Raw genomic sequence first — 20,527 nt, 5'->3', positions numbered from 1 at the left:
CCTGCAATACTTTTAATTCAATGGAATTTACGACTTTAATGACATATTTTATAATACAATCCATTTCAGAAGGTAAAGATTTTAATGCAAGAATTTCTCGATGTAAAAAAGTAGTTTACCCATGTAGTATTTGCATTATCTCTTGTAATCTGACAATGATACCACTTCAGTGGCCAGTCATAGCCTTAGGTGCCAATGCATTTCATCCAGTCAAAATCGTACTTACTAGTACTTTGCACAAAAGTGTTGAATAAACATTTTCCGGTAGTATTGGCCTCTAGTGTTTTACAAAATAAAATGTCATCTGTAACACCATTCTCAGTATCATATCTTAGATATACTATGAATTTGGTGCACGTAGAAGAAATTTGTCCCTCTTAATAGTTTCAAGAACTATTGTTCGAATAGCTTCTGATATGTCATGTATTCTTCTTTGGATCGTATTATTGGAGAGAAGTATTGTTTCGAGCTTGTCAGCCTCTTTTCACCAATTATTATTTGCGCCATATTAGCAGTTGTCAGTAAAACCAGATTTTAAGCAATTGTATGTGTTTTACTGGCTTTTGCAACGTGAAATGCAAATTGATAACTTGTTTTTCATTAGTAGTGGTTGCCAAAATAAATATGACTTGCTCTTTGCCAAGGTAGTTTAGCTTTCTTTCAAAGATTTCCACAGGCTTGTCTTTTTTTCTGGATGTTTTTCTTATTTAAATGGCGAAGTAGCTTTGACGGTTTCATACTTTTTTTGACAACACTTCTTGACAAACGAAACACCGGGTTTATTGGAAATAATGGTAAAAACATATTTGAGATATTAATCGCTGTACAATGTTTTTCTGTTTACTCTTGTCACTGCCAGACAAAGACGTTTCCACTGATCTTTTTATAAATTTGTCTATCTTTAACAAAATGGTTATAGCTAATACTTATCTCTGAATATTCAATACTGTATTGTTTCACGCAACAGCACAGTATAAAGCTCGGAAACGATGCCTTCAATGCACTTCGCTGATTTTAATAAAGCCAAATTGATACATAACATGTACAGCTAAACCACTGGACCAAAGAGTCAAATGAAAATCTGTATAAAGCACCAAAGCACTACTGTATACTTGGTTAGGCTTAGTTTATGAAGCTGCCTGTCAGCACTTTTTAAAAAACATTCAACCACATGGCACCTGTGTATGTCAGCTGCTTCTACATCATTCTTACAAAACACAGTACCTTTGGACTTTACTTTAAGGCAAGATCATCAAGTTAGTCATTTAAAAAAAAAAAAAAAAAAAAAAACGTCCTGCGTTTTCATATTTGTCACTCAAGTGGAGTGAAATGCTAGCATGGGTAAAAATATCTGGCATTTCAAACTCAACTACCTCTGATAAAAAGTAAATGTTTCTCAGGTGTTTGGTTGCTATTAGCAGCAATCTTAATAATAATATTTATTTGCATCATTACTCACAAAATGTCTATGTATACTAATTATACTAACTTGATTTAATCTATGTTGTAGCTTGTAATGCAGACACTTTACCTGCATTCTTTCAGTGTGTGTAATTGTTAAGAATGTATAATTTATAATATTTACCTGTAAGAAGCACAAAGACATGACACAATAAATAATGGAGAGAAATTGTCTTTATCCTCTTTTAAACCTAAAAAAAAAAAAAATACTATATGATATAAACCAAGATCCATTATTGTTTAAAGAAATCAAAGCACATAATCCCTTAAGACAAAAAGTAACTTTTAAATCAATTTTAATAAAATGTTAAAAATACACAAAATGGAAATGTAATAATACAGGGTGGTCCAGATCTAATTATCCAGATCGTCTGGATGACTTTGATTTATGTGGGGACGATTCCAGTTGGGCGCAAAGACGATTCTTCATGTCATCAGTTTGCAAACTTCTCGATGGTCCGGGATTTTTCGGCTGATTTTCTATGTCATAAACCTAATAAGTTATAGCGTAATTAAAATTGCATAATTAGATCTGGACCACCCTATACATAATATATCCTGTGGGACTGTCAGTAACACAAGGAAAATGTTTTTTTTTTATTATTATTTTGATCATATTATAACTATCAGAGTACAACAACTTTCTTTAGAATTACTTTATATCAGTGATTTAGTCATTTTTTTTTCTCTTACATCATACAGTATATTAAGCTCATTTTCTGAGAGTTTAAAATTCCTATAGCAACTACTTACTAAGCTCCACAAAGTCATTGTCCTCCAGCACTTCTTCTAATGTATCATCCGGATCCAGAACTCCCTTCCCCTGGCACTTTCTCATAGTGAAGCAGACCTCATTGACAGGATCTCCATTATCTGGCTTGTTCTTTGTGTATCGTCTTAGTGCCTCAAGTCCCAGCCAGTGCACTGTGCAAGTCAAATCCTTACAGGGCACAGTTAGCCACTCATCCCTAACACGTACCGTAATACAAGGCATGTTTACCTTTGTCTTAGAGTATGTAAAAGTTTAGTGCAGCACAGTTAACCCAAGTATTTTATAACAAACCGCATGAACAGAAATGTGAACCATCCATTTTATCATGTCTATATATTACTTATTAACAAAAAAAAAATAAATAAATTGCAGACATTCTCAGAAATAAGTAAACTAACGGAATCCATAATTATATGCCTCACTGGCCAAGTTTACTTGCTTAATTAAGTTGCAGAGTATATATTTTTGTGTTTCTAGAAATTTTCTACAGTTTAGTGGTAGAAAGTGAGATGGTTTACAGTCAGGGTTTATTCCCTATAAATCCAATCCAAATCTTATTCTGCCTCTGCTAATAGAGTGCCCAACCCTGGGCCATTTCCACTGTACTCTATAAATCCACATTATACAATCACTAGTCCTCCGATTCTCAAGTCTCCTATTCCATTTTATCATTTACCACACCTACAGAGTCACCCCCACCCTAATTTTATTCTACACTTGCTGCCAGTCTGCCCAGTCCTGTGCAAGTTTCCCATGCTACCTCACCTGGGTATAAATTCACATTGTAAGATCCACAGACCTCATCTTAAAATATAACTTGCCCCTTAACCTGTCTTGTACTACACCCACATGACCAACACAAATCCTATTCTGCTTTTATGATAAGGATACCCTGAACTATTTCCTTGAACATAAGTTTTGCCCTTCTTTCCTTCAGGCCTGAAATTTTCTCAATTCCTTTCTGATTAAATTGAATCATTTCACTAGGACTGCCAAAAAAATTAGCTGCCTACTATTGTCTAGAGCAGTGTTTCCCAACATTTTTTATCACACTTTTTGTAACCAAAGTCATTCCAAGGCACACCACTCTTCTACTAAACACAAACACATGTATATTTTATCTATTATTCTGGATAGGATGTGTCGATTTTTGGTAACCTCTTTGTTGTGCCTCTTAATGTCAAGGCTGTATTCTTCATCAAGCTGTTCAGCAATACTACGTCTGCCAAAAAAATGTAGCCTCATGCTATTGTCTAGATGACTGCAGCTACTTTCATCCTGCTTGCATTTTTCAGAAAGATGTTTTAGGTCTCGTAGCCCCGTCATTGTTCACAATGCTTCAGTACCAAAACTGTGAAACATCCAAAAGGGAAAGCAAAAAAAAAGACATTACTTACAACACACCCAGTTGCCTAACTCCATTTCTCATAACAAGAGCTGGAAAAAGTCTGGGTAAGCTCACTCTCAAATTCTTAAGTCGTCTGGTCCAAGATCCTTGATCTTCTTATTTTCTTCTTCAAATTAACAATTTATGAAGGCATGTTTTGCTAAAGAAATAAAGAAATTTTCTTTAATTTCTGAAGTGCCGCTTGAAGTTGCCATCAAGGTCAAGCTCAGTCATTTGAGGTTACAGAATGTTAAAGGCAGGTGTGCACTGTGAATCATTGATGCCAACATGACATAGTGTGTCTACAATTGTCCAATCACATTAGATTATAATAACCTAAAACAATAACTCACTGCAAGAGAGTTGTGTCCCCAGAAAAATCTGAAAGCAACCAATTAAAGTGCAGTCTCAGGTCACCTGTTTGCCAACAGATCAAGGACTTACAGCGACTCTCATTTGGCTGGGGTTCTTCACTCCAAAAGTATTGGCATTCACACAGATTTTTTTTTTTTTATTCACACAAATTAAACAAAAACAAGTCAAAACCAATTTTTAATGGATGCTGACATGTGCCAACACCAAGCACATTGTACAAATGAACAGGTTTATTTCATGATTACTTCACATTACCTAATTACTGTAGGTAGAGTTTTTAAAATATATGAGGGGGCGGCGCCACAGCACCCTGCATTACAAACCACCACTGCCTCAGACACCCAATCATGACAGAGACACAAGAAGGTGCCAAAGAATGACAGGAAGTAGTAGATGACTCAAAGATGGAATGCCAGTTCATGCTCCTTCTTACTAAGAGTATTGACCTTAGAACAATGATACTGTATTATCATGAAAGAAGGATGCAAAATCATAGATTAGGGAGGAGGTCAGATCTGTTTTTTTCACCATAAATGGTCACGTGAATAATATTTATCTAGAAGATTACCCATTCCTAATGGATTCAGAGAAGTACTTTAACTTGTCAGAAAAACAAAAAGTCTATAAAGTTGGAGATGGGAAGATCAGATCTTTAAGATAAACTCATTAACGTTCGCTATCATTCCAGCCAGTGTTTTTATCTGTTGGACTTTTTCATTAACTGGTGTACCATGGGCAGGAAGATATGTTTGCATGTAGTTTTCTTTGGGCTGTAGCAACCAGGTCTGTGGCTTTTGGAGAGAAATGTAGAAATCTTCACTGCATAACCAAGCCATCCAGAGGAAGAAAAAAACAAAAAAAAGAAAAACAATTCTACTCTAAAGTCATCCTATCAAAGGAAATTAGCTGCAGCCACATTGTTTCAATCTCAGAGCATAGTTTCTATCCATAGGTGAGGTTGAGAGTGTAGTAAACTTTGTCTGAGGGTTTAAGCTCTTGCTTCAAAACAGTCAGATACAGTGCTTACACACAAATATACAGACACCACTGTAGCTACCTGCCTCCGTGTATTTTTGATGTGCTTCTATCTGCTACAATATCTTTCTGACATTTTGTGTACTGAATCTCAATATCGCATAACAATGCAAACAGAGTTTAGATAAGCATTGTGGTTAATGGATATTACAGATATGAATATGACTGCAGAGTAACATATGTGGAATCTTTGCATTTACAATTAGATGGTGTGTAGGATGGATGGCGCTCCTTAATCGGGGACACCTTCAGACTGGAAGGACCACGGCAGAGAACATGTACAGGGCATTATTTCCCCCAGAACACTAGATGGCAGCCCCGCTGGGTTGCAATGGATTCCCACAGGGCTCTATGGGAATTGGAGTTGGGCACAGTCCTGTTGGGTTCTGTGGAAGCCATCATAGTACTGCAGAGACTGTAGAGCCCTGATACATTGGGCTTCCACCTTACTTGGAAATATTTCAGGATCATGCTAAAGGGCCACTGGAAGTAATCCTGGCTGCAGCATAAAAGAAGCATGCTGCCTTCATTTAAACCGCCAGAGTCAGGAAGGAGAGGATGATGTTTGCCAGAAGAATGGAGGTGGAAGAGACAGAGAGATGAAGAAAGAAAACACAGACAAAGTGCTACTTTATTATCTGTGGTTTTGTGTTTTGTACTGAGCTGAGCAGGTGGGAAGCGAAAGGAAAATGTTTCCCACTGCCAAATAAATGTTGTGTTGTGCTTTTAACTTGTGTAGGCCACAACGGGTAATGTTGTCTCACTTTAGTTATTTGTTTGTATATGCAATCATAAGGTGCCTGCTGATGGTATCTATTTCATCTGTGCTTTTACTGGTGTCATTAGGCACCATGAGGAATAGCCAGGATGCCAACCAGGTGGAAGGACTGAGGGAAAGAGCACAGTTGGGACATTACGAAAGACGCTAGAGGGCAGCCCCCTGGCTTGCTATAGCATCATGGATCCCCACAGGGCATGCTGGGAGTTGTAGTTTAGAGCAGCCCTTTGGGGTTCCAAAGGGGGTTGGCCGAGACTGCTGCAGGTACAGCAGAGCCCTTTGTAGCTATACTTTTGCCACACCCAGAAGTGCTGCCGGAAGAAGGTCAAGGACCACCTGAAGCACTTCCGGGCACACTATAAAAGGATCCACCTCGCTCCAGTTGAGGAGCCAGAGTCAGAAGGTGGAGGACAAAGCTTGCAAAGAGGAGTGGAGACAGAGAAAGAAAGAAAAAAAGAGGAAGAATGAAGAATTGTGCTTATTTGAACATTTGGTGTTTATACTGTGGTGTGTTCTGGGACGCGAAAGAAAAGTGTTTTCCCACCTAAATAAACATGTGTTTAGTGTTGGACTTGGGTTCTGTGTCTGTTGTGTCTGGTGTTTGGGGAGTTGTACGCCCCCTGGTGGTCCACAGCATATTTACTGATTTGAGTGTTCGGAGTACTGAAATCTAAATCTTCTGTGGCTCTTTATCATTTCTCTTAACAGTAATATTTTATTCCTCCTTTTGATGGGGTATGACACACTGTTTACTTCAAACACATAATTTGCAATTTGTACTTTTACAAATATAGCTGCCAATTCTTTCAAATGAACACTGAAATAAACAGAGAGCACACACAGCATATATCATAGCATATCTCTGGCAGTGTCTTAAATTGGTTTGAATCCTACCTGACAGGGAGAAAATATTTTGTTAGTTGTGGGAATTACAACTCGAAGACACATGATATCCAATATGGTGTTCCACAAGGCTCTATCCTGGGTCCGCTGTTATTCTCAATCTACATGCTTCCGTTAGGTCAGATTATCTCAGGTTACAACGTGAGTTACCACAGCTATGCTGATGACACACAGCTGTACTTATCAATAGCACCTGATGACCCTGATTCTATTGATTCACTAACACAATGTCTGACTTGTATCTCAGAAAGGATGAATAGTAACTTTCTCAAGTTAAATAAAGAGAAAACTGAAATCTTAGTGATCAGCAATAATGGATACAATGAGGCTATTAGAAATAAACTGGATACATTAGGATTAAAAGTCAAGACGGAGGTAAAAAGCTTAGGGGTGATTGTTGACTGTAATCTGAATTTTAAATCGCATATTAATCAGATCATTAGGACAGCATTTTTTCACTTAAGAAACATAAGTAAAGTTAGACCTCTTTTATCACTGAAAGATGCTGAGAAATTAGTTCACGCGTTTGTTTTCAGTCGACTAGATTACTGTAACGCACTCCTCTCAGGACTACCCAAAAAGATATAAATCGTTTGCAACTAGTGCAGAATGCAGCTGCTAGAATCCTAACTAGGAAAAGAAAATCAGAACACATCACACCAGTCTTAGCGTCACTACACTGGTTACCTGTGTCATTCAGGATTGACTTTAAAATTCTGCTTATGATATATAAAGCCTTAAATAATCTCGCCCCATCTTATATATTGGAATGTCTGACACCTTATATTCCAAATCGTAACCTCAGATCCTCAAATGAGTGTCTCCTTAGAATTCCAAGAACAAAACTTAAAAGAAGTGGTGAGGCGGCCTTCTGCTGTTATGCACCTAAAATCTGGAATAGCCTGCCAATAGGAATTCGCCAGGCTGATACAGTAGAGCACTTTAAAACACTGCTGAAAACACATTACTTTAACATGGCCTTTTATAACTTCATTTTAATCGTAATTTAACTTAATCCTGATACTCTGTATGTTCAATTCATCATAACAACTATTCATGGTGGCTCTAAAATCGGTACTGACCCCTACTCTCTTTTCTGTTTCTTTTTCCGGTTTCGTTGTGGTGGTGGCCTGCGCCACCTCCACCTACTCAAAGCTTCATGATGCTCCAACAATGATGGACGGATTAAAAGGAAGAAGTCTACGTGACCATCATCATCATCAAGCCCTTCCGTGAGAACCCTAAATCCAAAGAGGACTGTTTCACTTATGTTAGGTAGAATTCCCAGAGGGGACTGGGCGGTATCATGGTCTGGAATCCCTACAGATTTTATTTTTTCTCCAGCCGTCTGGAGTTTTTTTTGTTTTTTCTGTCCCCCCTGGCCATTGAACCTTACTCTTATTCGATGTTATTGTTGATTTATTTTTTATAATTATGTCTTTCATTTTTCTATTCTTTAATATGTAAAGCACTTTGAGCTACTGTTTGTATGAAAATGTGCTATATAAATAAATGTTGTTGTTGTTGTTATATGACAACATATTGTTCACTTTTAACACTAGTCCATTGATGTATTTGAAATGTTTATGTATAATCTGATTGCAAGAGGTTATGTTTATTTTTAACACGTGCAATGTGCTCTCTGCACATGCAACACATTTATATGTTTATTTGGGGTCTATTTGGGATACTTTTCAGCTGTAGACAGTTCATAACAATTAGAAGCTTGCTCTTTGTCGGGTCAGGTTAATGAAAGCACCTTTGCTCTGCAGTTCAAAATCACCACCCTAAATTTAAGTGCTACCTTAATGAGGCATTGGATTGGTTTAGAAATATCTGGCACAGTGAGAAAAGCCTCATTACAAACAATACAGAGAAGTATTTGTGTTTAATTACCTGACACCTAAATAAAAGAGGAGTTTAAATAAAAGGTAGGCTTTTGGCTTGTTATTAAATTATTCCAATAGACTTGTGCGATTAAGAGGAAAAAGTATTAGGTTCAATGTTTTATGAAGACCACCTCAAGGTAAACAAGAAGTTTCATTAAGAGTAGGAACTGCCCTTCTTTTAAAAAACACTGATTAACATTAAAAATCATTGGATACAGAATTAAGAAATATTAAACTAGGAAATTGGATAACAATTTGGATTCATTGCTTTGCTTCATCAGCTTCTGCTAGATCTATTTTTGCCTTTGTATTGGAGTTAAAATAATTTGAAGGTGACCTTTGAGCTTCTCTAGAAAAAAAAAAAAAAAAAAAAAAAAACAGTTCCTCAAGCCAATGAATTTCGTAATCAGTGACTCCATTAACCTTTTAGTTAAATTTTTAAATAACATTTTGTGCTTTCAACCTATAGTTAAAAAGATGCTGTAGCAATTATAAGTGTGGAGAGTTGAGTTGTTTTTTTTTTTACTTTAATGGCTGGTTCTTCATTTATTTCCTGTTATTCTAGTTTTGATTTAATTTAAAATTAATAAGAGAAAAAACACATTTCAGCAAGATTTACAGACTGGCATATTTTGCCATATTCTTTAATAATTGCCCTGTTTCTACTTTAACTCAAATTTAAAAAACAAAAGAAAAACACACACCACAGAGAATTTTTGAACTGATATAAAGATATAAATAGAGAAAAACAAAAAAAACTGTTATTAGACAAGGTTATTAGTTAAACTGACACACTAAATTAATGACTATGATACCCTGATGAAAAGGAAGGAAATTGGGTGTTTCGGTCAGGTTTGTTAACAGACACTACAGATTTAGATGGGATTTTCATGTCAAAATGTTCTTGATAAGGTGCATTCACTCAGACTAATCATGAAACAACAAGTGGCAAGAATTCACAGCATGAGCACAGAATTGCAGATTCAGGTAGACCTGGATAGAATACACATTAGGCTAAATTAGGATAAATGCAAATAAATTACACTTTTAAGGAAGAATAAAACACTAGGCATAATTAAGGGGAACTATGAAGCTACAAAGTATGAGTTATGATAAAAGAAAACTTTGAAGTTTTAATGGACTCATCACTGTCCATAACAAGTGAAAAAGGGCGATTACAAATTCTGAAAAGTTAAAGTTGCATACACATGTTGTGTAGAATACAAATCCAAACAGGATATTCATAAATAGAAGACAATTGAGGATGTAAAGACATTTATACTTAACCATACTTTGAACCCCTTAATAAAAGACAAGCTTAGCTCGGCTAAATAATCTGTTCTTCTTATAATTGCTTTTACATTATGTCAAGTTTTTCCAAGATAGAGTTGCTACTCTACTGTAGTGGTTAGTGCTGCCACACAGCTCTAGAATTTTTCTTTTCAATAATCTTGGCCAACAACTGCACAAGTTTTATTAGTATCTTTTAAAAATGTTTTAACCAGATGAGAAGCTGTGTAGGTCACTACTTTAAACTGGAACACTTGTAAAACAAATGCTATACATGTGTCATATACTCAGTTTGTGATGAGTGGGCCTCCTCTTGCCTACTTAACAGCAAGCAAAATGTTTTTCATTTTATGATTTTTTAATAATAATGTAAAAAGATTACACATTTATCCAGTCTCATACTTACTCAATCCATGTTAGGGTCAGGGAGGCCTGGGGGCATCCTATCAATATTTGGCACAAAACAGAAACCAGTCCTGGATGGAAAGCCACTCTACCACAAGGCACACTTACTCACTCACTCACTGTAGACAAATGTCAAGTCACAAATTGCCTAATATATTACCTATGTCTTTGATACGTGAGAGGATTACCATAATATCTACGGAAAAACATAATAAATCTCAAATAATTCCAAGATCCTAACTATGGGGCAAATAACTGTTGTGCCACTGTGCTGCCCATGAAAAAGATGATTTGCTCAACTCACTCAGCTCATTATGAAACTATAAACAGCTATAGTCTTTTCCTGAAACATCAAGTGCAATACAGGAACAAACCCTAGATGGGATAATATTCCATCAGATTCAACACTTCCTTTATGATCAAGATGACATGTGGGAGAAAAACCAAGTAGATACAGGAAGAACTGGTAAAGTATAATTGATAATGATGAGGCTGGAAATCAAGCTGTAAGGCAGCAGACGTTATCATTGTAACACCAAGCTGTCCAATATAAAACACGCAAAACACAATAAAAATTGGCAAACCAAGGAAAGGCACACCAATCCTAAAAAATTTTCACAATAACAGGAGTGGGTGATACAAAAAAGACTGAAGCATAAATCAAAGTTGGTGAGTCATTCAACTATCTACCAGGGGTTCACTTTGTTAAGCTGCCTTCAAAGGCTAGGGACAGTCCTTTAGCAAGGCCAGTGTGGTACAAACTCTTGGGGATCCAACCATAAAACAGAAGGTACATATTAGAACAAAACTACATTTATAGAAACTATATAATAAATGAAAATAAAATTAACAGAAAATGCATAATTAGATAAATAATAAGTAGACAAAACAATATTAACAGAAATTGAAACCAAAGGAACAATTATATCAGTCAATGAGACAATCGAAACCAATGAACAAAAAGGACGGGAAAAAAAAAGACATTAAAACTGGCTACACCATAACATTAAAGACCTAAGAACTATATAGAAGAGCAGCTTCTTACCACAACTAGCATTTTGTTTTGAATTCTATTTTTAAGTTTTTATTTAGCTTTAAATCTATACTAATAAAAGGCAAAGTCCTCATTGACTCACTCACTCATCACTAATTCTCCAAATTCCCGTGTAGGTAGAAGGCTGAAATTTGGCAGGCTCATTCCTTACAGCTTACTTACAAAAGTTGGGCAGGTTTCATTTCGGAATTCTACGTGTAATGGTCATAACTGGAACCTATTTATCTCCATATACTGTAATGGAGTTGAGCTCGATGGCCATGGGGGGCTAAGCTGCATATCACATCATCACGCCTCCCACGTAATCACGTGAACTGACTGTGAACGCAGTACGTTGAAAAGAAGGAAGAGCTCCCAAAGAGCGCTGAAGAAAAACACATACAAGCTTATTCATAAGTGCAGCTACTACGGAAACAAAGCACGGTGTAAACCGTAAGTTTAAATCAAGTTTATGGACACGCTCCCGCTGCCTTTTGTCATGCCTTCGTCGAATACTTTATTCGCGAGATACAAGTTTAAGGAGAAGACACGAGGTATAAACGAGACTTTGGATCACTTTGTAACGGAGTTAAAATTGCTGTAGCGAGAAACTTTTCAGTGCTGGGTCTTAGCTAACATTAAATAAAGCCGTGGACATCGCAACATCACACAAGAGAGCAGCTCACGTGAACGGACTGACCGCAGTACGAGTGATCACTTCCATGCATCAAACCTGTTCAAAAAATGCATTACACAATTGACAAGGTAGGAAAAGAATATGCTCCGAGCTGAGCTCCACAGCTAACGCGGTCATGCTGCCACCAAATACTCACAGAACAGACCCTACAAAAGGTTGCCATTGATTTCAGGCAAGATTGCTTTTCTCCTGGACAACTATACGTTGCATTCTCAAGAGTGAGCTCGCGCAGCTTCGTCATATTACAACCGGAGTGCTGAACTGACAACATGCTGTATAAAGAGAACTATAACAACCGTAATAAACAAACAATAAAACAGCGGAGAACCCGTGGATTAAATAAAAACGCAGCTTCCTTGGCGAAGCAAGGAAAAAGGATGGCCTTATATGTCATTCGTTTATAAAACAGCGGAGAAGCTGTGTAAAGGCTGCTTCACAAAAAAACAGTGGAGCACCTTATATGAGCAGGCAGTCAGCTAAAGAAGGGATTCAATAAATATCTATAATCGTAATAAATGAACAAAAAATAGTGTACAAGCCGCGGATTAAATAAAGGAAATGGGTACCTGAACAGTAAAGTAAGTCTCAAATAGCTACATAATAACTATAGCAATCATAATAAACGAACAATAAAACAGTACAGAACCGCGAAGGAAGGAGAAACAACGGCCTTATATGGCGTTCGTTTATAAAGCAGCGGAGAAGCTGTGTGAAGGCAGCTACACAAAAAAACAGCAGAGCGCCATACTCTGAATGTATTCCTCGCATCACCGTTATACACTCTGATTTCCCATTTCAATTTAAATGCATCAAATTTCCGGTAAGGCTCTGCTTTGCGATGACAATTAATAAGTCTCAGGGACAGACCCTATAATAGGTTGCCATTGATTTCAGACAAGATTGCTTTTCTCCTGGACAACTATACGTTGCATTCTCAAAAGTAAGCTCAGTGCACAGCTTGGTCATATTACAACCAGAGTGCTGAACTGACAACGTGGTATACAAAGAGATCCTTAACAGATAGTTATTGGTATATTTTCCCTCAGTTTAAAAAGGTTTTCTTTTCTTCTTAATAAAAATTTAAAAGCAGTACTTCGTCGCTGCAAAGAGCGGTGATTTTGCTATATACAGTATATATATATATATATATATATATATATATATATATATATATATATACATACATATTTTATATATATATACATATTTTATATATTGTGGAAACCGTACCCCCAACACAGACAGACCGACACCAGGATGTATGAAACACGCTCCTTTATTTACTGCACCACAATGCCTTCTCTCATTAACTCTTTCCTTTCTTCTTCTTTCTCTTCTTCTTTCGCTCTTTCTCTCTTTCTCTTTCTCTTGGACCTCCTCCTCCTCACAAGCTTCGTCTCCTTCCTCCCAACTCTGGCTCGCTCTCCGGAAGGAGGCGGTTCCTTTTATCAGGACCCGGATGAGTCCCAGGTGCTCCCCTTGACGTCACTTCCTGGTGTGGCGGAAGTGTCAGGAAAGCCCCTGGAAGCATTCCGGGCCGTCTTGGAACTGTTTCCGGGAGCCCTTCCTGGTGTGGCAGAAATGCTGCCATCCAGGACTCCCCAACTGACCGGGCGCCCCCTGGCGTGGCCACGCCCTCTCACGGGCATCCCAGCTCTGTCTCCGTGGCCCCCAAATAGACCCGGGCGGCTGCCCTCTCGTGGCCGAGGAGAAGTATTGTCCCCATTGGGGACTGTCCAGGCGTCCCGGCCGGGCAGTGTCCCCGCACATCTCTGACACTGCCCCTCACCAGCTGAAGCCCATCCGCAAAGCGCCCGCCCCGCGAGGGTCAACAGTTTCCCATTTCGTCCCGCGTACCATCTTCCATGGTCTGGACCTGAAAAGAAGACACAGGTGCGGAGACGTCGTCCCGACGCCGCCTAATGGCACTTCTGCTCGGGGCATATGGACAACGCCTCCACAAATGCCCAGCTCCATGGCACCTGTAACACGGCGCCCCTTGTATTTCAGGTGTTCTCCGGGCCTGAAAACAGGACGGGAACGCCCGTGCCGGTATCCGTTCAGGTTGGCTCGGGGCAGCCCTCCATTGCCTCGGAGAGATCTTTCTCGCCGCACACGAGCTCTTGCTCACTCTTTTTGCGTTGTCCGGAGACCCCTCCAATTCTCTCCGGGGCCTCCCGTTGTTCTGGGGTGCCGCAACAGCTTGGATCCCCTTATGAATTAAAGCGGGACCCCTTGCCGCTTGCACCCCTCTCGATCGGGCTCCGAGCACCGCCGCTTCTTGGCGCGGGTGGTCTGGGTGCCGACATACAAGCCGGCACCGCCCCCCCGACTCTGCTTGTACTGCGGTCTCAGTACTCGTCCCCCGGTCTACTGTCGGAACCCTTGCTACTTGAATCCCTTCCGTTACATCCAGGTTCTTTTCGCTAAGGATTCCATAATCCTGTTCGGTACCGGTGTCACTTACCTGTACCGACGCATCAGACTTACTGGAGAATCCCACGTCGCGCCGCGTTAACCACCCCAGTACGGCTCTCAGGGGCGCGTCCGTAGTCTCCTCCAGCGCCTTGAGCACACCGTCAGGTTCTGTAATACCTGCAAAAGAGGCTGTACAGGACGAAAGACTTTCTCTAACTCCTGTACAGCCAATAACAAGTCACTTAAGCCAGCCGGCACTGAAGTCGACGTTTCTCTGACTCACCTGCCGGCTGGGAGCCGTGGAGCTCCTGCGCATGCTCCGTTGGGTCTTGGTGTCCCAGGATTGACGCTCGCTGGTCCCGCCTTCTTGTACTCACCGGCGGGGACACAACACACACCGTCCAATCCCGTACTTGTTTTGGGGAGGAACTTCCGGTCTTCCAACGCTCCCTCCACCCTATGAGCAGACGTCTTCGGGGCAGAGACTTCCGGGCAGCTTTCGCCCCGCAGCCATTCTGCAGTCGAGCGGCTCCTCTTCGCCTCCCGTCGTCGTCTCGCTGTCAGACCACGGTCGGCATGCCGCCACAGACGGATTCGGGCAGTCCCCTGCTAAAAACATGACCAGGCGACGCAGGGTAAGTCCCGCCAAGCGTATCACCCTCCGGCGTGAGACTTACCTCCCGAATCCCGTCTTCTCGAATCCGCTGTCGCCGGGCGGCTTCTTCCGCCGCCCCGCCGCCCCGTGCAGCCGCAACGACGACGCCGGGTAGAGGCATCGCTACCTTCAGGGCCCGGTTGCCCTTTTTCTTCCCCATAACAGAGACGTCCGTCTGGCGTGGTTTACAGCGGCGCTTCCAGAGGCGTCAGCGCAGGCTTGCGTGTCGCGGCAGTAGTGCGCCGTCTGCTGTGGGGGTTGGCTCCACAAAATATTTATAAAGACGGGTCCCCCTTTTAGCAGGGGGTTGGTCCCTGTTCGGCGCCATTGTGGAAACCGTACCCCCAACACAGACAGACCGACACCAGGATGTATGAAACACGCTCCTTTATTTACTGCACCACAATGCCTTCTCTCATTAACTCTTTCCTTTCTTCTTCTTTCTCTTCTTCTTTCGCTCTTTCTCTCTTTCTCTTTCTCTTGGACCTCCTCCTCCTCACAAGCTTCGTCTCCTTCCTCCCAACTCTGGCTCGCTCTCCGGAAGGAGGCGGTTCCTTTTATCAGGACCCGGATGAGTCCCAGGTGCTCCCCTTGACGTCACTTCCTGGTGTGGCGGAAGTGTCAGGAAAGCCCCTGGAAGCATTCCGGGCCATCTTGGAACTGTTTCCGGGAGCCCTTCCTGGTGTGGCAGAAATGCTGCCATCCAGGACTCCCCAACTGACCGGGCGCCTGGCGTGGCCACGTCCTCTCACGGGCATCCCAGCTCTGTCTCCGTGGCCCCCAAATAGACCCGGGCGGCTGCCCTCTCGTGGCCGAGGAGAAGTATTGTCCCCATTGGGGACTGTCCAGGCGTCCCGGCCGGGCAGTGTCCCCGTACATCTCTGACAATATATATATATATATACAGTACATACATACATACATACATACACATAATATATATATACACACACACACACACACACACATATATATTATACACTTATATATCTATAATAATAAAAGGCAAAGCCGTCACTGACTGACTGACTGACTGACTGACTGACTGACTGACTCATCACTAATTCTCCAACTTCCCATGTAGGTAGAAAGCTGAAATTTGGCAGGCTTATTCCTTACAGCATACTTACAAAAGTTAAGCAGGTTTCATTTCGAAATTCTACACGTAACGGTCATAACGGTCGATAATGGTCGACAACGTCTGCCATGTTGAACTTTCTTATTTATGGCCCCATCTTCACGAAATTTGGTAGGCCGCTTCCCTGCGCTAACCGAAACCGCTGTACTTACTTATTTCGGTGGTATGACGCCACTGTCAGCCGCCATATTGAACTTTCCAACATCACTAATTCTCCAACTTCCTGTGTAGGTAGAAGGCTGAAATTTGGCAGGCTCATTCCTTACAGTTTACTTACAAAAGTTTAGCAGGTTTCATTTCGAAATTCTACGTGTAACGGTCATAACGGTCAACAACGTACGCCATGTTGAACTTTCTTATTTATGACCCCATCTTCTCGAAATTTGGTAGGCGGCTTCCCTGAGCTAACCGAAACCAATGTTCGTACTTATTTCGGTTTTATGATGCCACTGTCGGCCGCCATATTGAACTTTTCAACATTCTTTGTTACTTATGGGCCCATCTTCAAGAAATTTGGTACATGGGTTCCCAACGCTAACTGAATCCTACTTACGTACATATATACGTCCATAGCCTGCAGCTCGGTCGTCGTGTGAGGCGGCATTGGGTCCCCATCCCAACGCCTCCCACGTTGTTGGCTGCCTGCCTATATAAGGCCGTCCGTCGCTCCGGTCTCTACATTCCCTTCCTTGCTTCGCCACGGGATTTACGTCTCCCTACTGATAACTACAGCTTTTTTGTTTAATCCACGGCTTCTCCGCTGTTTTATTGTTTGTTTATTACAATTATAGTTATTGTGTAGGTATTTTACACATATATATATATACACATATATATATATATATACACATATATATATACACACATACATATCTACCTTGTATATACACACATACAAATTATATATATATATGTTTATATATATTTATATTTATATATATATATATATATTATATATATATATATATTTATATATATATATATATATATATATATATATATATATATATATATTTATATATATATATATATATATATATATATATATATATATATATATATATATATATATATATATATATATATTGTCACTTGCGCGCATGGGAGGCAGCTAAAGGGCTCGGGTGAAGGCAGTTCTGAGGCATGCCGGGATGTGGCAGAGTGCACTAACTCTCTTTCTCACTTCCCTGTAGACCAAACCCGGGAGGCTCCACCTGGCTCTCTTGACATCATTTCTGGGACCGAACCAATGGAAACAGACCTTACCAGCTCCGGCCCCCCTGATGTCACATCCGGGCCTGATCCAATGAATAATGAACACGTGCCCGATCCTTATGACCTCACTTCCTGTCTTCCCCTTTAAAAGCCTACCCTTTTCCCTTCTCCTGCAGTCTGGTTTTGGACTCCATTGTATGCACTTCAGTGCTAGTTACATTAAAAAAACGACTTTTGCAGCCAGGATACCAAATTATTTGGGTGGCTGCCCCAAACCTTTATCTGTCTTTGTCTCGTTTTGTGACAGTGGCGTAGTCGGCAGGATGGAGAAGTCCCAGAAGAGAAGGGGACAGGACCTGCAATACACCCAGGTGGGAGCGTACCAGGGCCGAGTATTCAGGCGGGGAGGGTGCCCCGTGGTTCAGCGAGACCCAGTGCGGGCTCCGCTCCTGGCACGCAGGACTAGGCCACCTAGAGAGGCCAGGGAGTGTGCGGGTGGGGCTCACAGAGTTGGGCTGCCCTGGAGGGGGGAGGCAAGAGGGACTCAGTATGCTCTCTTATGGGAGAGTGCCTGCCTCCCTGTGAAACCAAAGCCCCATTTACCACCTAGGGGTGCCCCAGACTGGCAGGTGAGTGAAATAAAAAAATGGAGTTTGGATCCTGAGCGGCCGACCAGTAAACAAACCTGGTCCTTATGGGCAAAGGTATGGCAGTGGCTACGGCCGTTAGAAAACAAGCCCTACCAGGTAATAGAGCAGGTAGCTTGCTATCTGCTCCTGAAAGCGCTTCCCCATGGCTTCACCCAGCCGGTCTGGGGCAAGCAGTTTACGAACATGTCAGGGCTCATAGAGCTTCTGGAGACACTCTGGGAGAGCAGAACCGTCCTTCTGTCAAACTCAGCCGGGGTACATCCTAAGACCTAGCCCCTCCCTGTACAACCCGGAGCTCATATCGGCGTCCACGGTGCCGCGGACGCGCAACCTGCTTCGAGACAACGAGAAATGCAGGTGGAGGGGGAGGAGGGGTTGGTGTGCTCTGGCAAACCCATTGACGGTCCCGCACACAGACGTGGTGATCGTTAACGGGTTTAAAACTTCTGCTCTGCTCGATTTCCTTTGTTGCCCGCCGTTTTGTGCTACCGCGACAATGGCTAAAGTTCAAGACCAGTATAACCTGTGTCCACGGGGAAACCCGCTGGTACAGGACCGCCGCTTGTGTCATCAGCTACGGAGGATTGGTCCAGAAAGTAACCGTGGCAATCCTTCCTGATCCTCCACACCCGGTGATACTGGGGCGGGACTGGTCTGAAATTAAAAGCGGTGAGACACATACCACTCCCGGGGTTAATTTGGGCCTCGTTATGGACAGAGATGAGCCATCTCAAGCTGCCTCCACGCCGTGTAATCAGCCGGCAGAGAGAGACGAAGCGGCCGTCCCTAAGTGACGTGGCAACTCCCGGGCCATCGCAGGCTGACACGTCATCCACCAACGCCGTGGCGGAGCGGGAGGAAACCACGCGCATTGAGGTCGACACTGACCCTCTCTCCATGTTGCGATTTTAATTTAAAAGGACGCCGGCTTCTTTTAGAAGGGAGCGATGGAACGACGACTCCCTGAAGTTTGCAAAAAATGCAGTGGTCCTTGTCAATGGCCAGCGCACTGATCAGTCGATGCCACAGGGCCCCTACTTTGTGTTAGATAATGACCTCCTTTACCGTGTAGCAATGCATGACGGGCAGGAGACAAGGCTGCTGCTAGTGCCGCGTACCTCCTGGCAGCAGGTCTGCGAGCTAGCACACGCCCACCTCCTAGGTGGCCACCTGGGCACTGAGAAAACTCTGGAGCGGATCAAGCTCCGTTTGTACTGGCCGGGAATCAACAAGAAGGTTCGTCGCTTTTGCTTCCTGCCCAGAGTGTCAACTGCGACAAATTCCTAGGAAGGACCGTGCTCCTCTCGTTCCTATTCCCTTGATTGATGTTCCCTATCACAGAATCTGGGTCGACCTGGTTGGACCCCTAGAGCCCTCAGCCCGAGGACACAAGTACATTTTAGTCCTCGTGGATTATGCTACACGATACCCCGAAGCTGTTCCATTGCGCTCAGCTACCTCTAAAGCCATCGCACGGGAATTACTAGGGGTATTTGTGCGTGTGGGGATCCCCAAGGAAGTCTTGACAGACCAGGGGACCCCTTTCACCTCGGAGACGTTCAGGGAGACTGCCAAGTTACTGAAAATAAAGCATTTAAAGACCTCGGTGTATCATCCTCAAACCGACGGGTAAGTAGAGAGGGTTTAATCAAACTCTCAAGCAAGTGCTGCGTAAGGTGGTCAGCGAGGATGGAAGGAACTGGGACCAGCTCCTCCCCCTCGTCCTTTTTGCCTATCGGGAAGTCCCACAAGCCTCCACGGGGTTCTCCCCTTTTGAACTACTGTATGGGTGACAACCTCGGGGCATATTAGATATTTTGAAAGAAGGGTGGGAAGAAGAGGCTCTTCCCTCTAAATATACTAGAATATATCGCCGATTCTGCGATAGATTTGGAAAGATTGGCCTGTCCTTAAAAGTCACATGGAGGAGGCTCAAGCAGCACAGGCCGGTACTACAACGTGGCACGTCTCTTCGGGAGTTCCGGGAGATCGAGTCATGGTCCTAGTACCTACCTCCCACTCTAAGTTGCTTGCCCACTGGCAGGGCCCCTACGAAGTTAAGGAGAGGAAAGGACTGGTCGACTATTTGGTGAGTCAACCCAATGCGTCGGCCAAAGGGAGCGGTTTATCATATGAACCTGCTGAAACCATGGAAGGACAGGGACCCCACTCCCTCCTCCGGCCAGCCCCGCTCACTCTTCGCTCACACCTATGACCTTAACTTCGGCACGGACTTGAGTCCCAGACAACGGCAGGAGCTGGAAACAGTTATCCGGACCGTTCGAGAGGTAATCAGTGAACACCCCAGAAGGACCTCTCTGATTGAGCACAACATCGTGACAGAGCCCGGGGTTGTTGTCCGAGAACGCCCGTACCGTCTTCCCGAGGCAAAAAAGGCTGAAGTGGAGCTTGAGATCAAGCGCATG

The 20,527-nt window shown here is 42.3% G+C and overlaps 1 protein-coding gene across 4 annotated transcripts in view; it reads right to left on the bottom strand.

Annotated features, from left to right (window-relative positions):
• The window catches only part of LOC120534023 (histidine ammonia-lyase-like), an 80,692-nt gene that overhangs the window by 33,378 nt on the left and 26,787 nt on the right, over positions 1-20,527 (bottom strand). For 2 of the 4 annotated variants that reach the window (XM_039761241.1, XM_039761243.1), the window contains exons 2-4: positions 3,631-3,780; positions 2,215-2,429; positions 1,586-1,652 (exon numbers count right to left, since the gene is read on the bottom strand). In XM_039761241.1, the coding sequence (XP_039617175.1) occupies positions 1,586-1,652; positions 2,215-2,429; positions 3,631-3,662 (314 nt within the window). In that variant the 5' untranslated portion in view covers positions 3,663-3,780. Of the gene's footprint in view, positions 1-1,585; positions 1,653-2,214; positions 3,274-3,630; positions 3,781-20,527 lie in introns of those variants that run through there. The other 2 variants (XM_039761242.1, XM_039761245.1) reach the window with 1 other exon arrangement.

The sequence above is a fragment of the Polypterus senegalus genome, chromosome 8 (assembly GCF_016835505.1).
Source record: "Polypterus senegalus isolate Bchr_013 chromosome 8, ASM1683550v1, whole genome shotgun sequence".
Taxonomy (NCBI): domain Eukaryota; kingdom Metazoa; phylum Chordata; class Cladistia; order Polypteriformes; family Polypteridae; genus Polypterus; species Polypterus senegalus.
The sequence above is the reverse complement of the archived record's forward strand: the minus strand, read 5'-3'. Positions and strand labels throughout refer to the sequence as shown.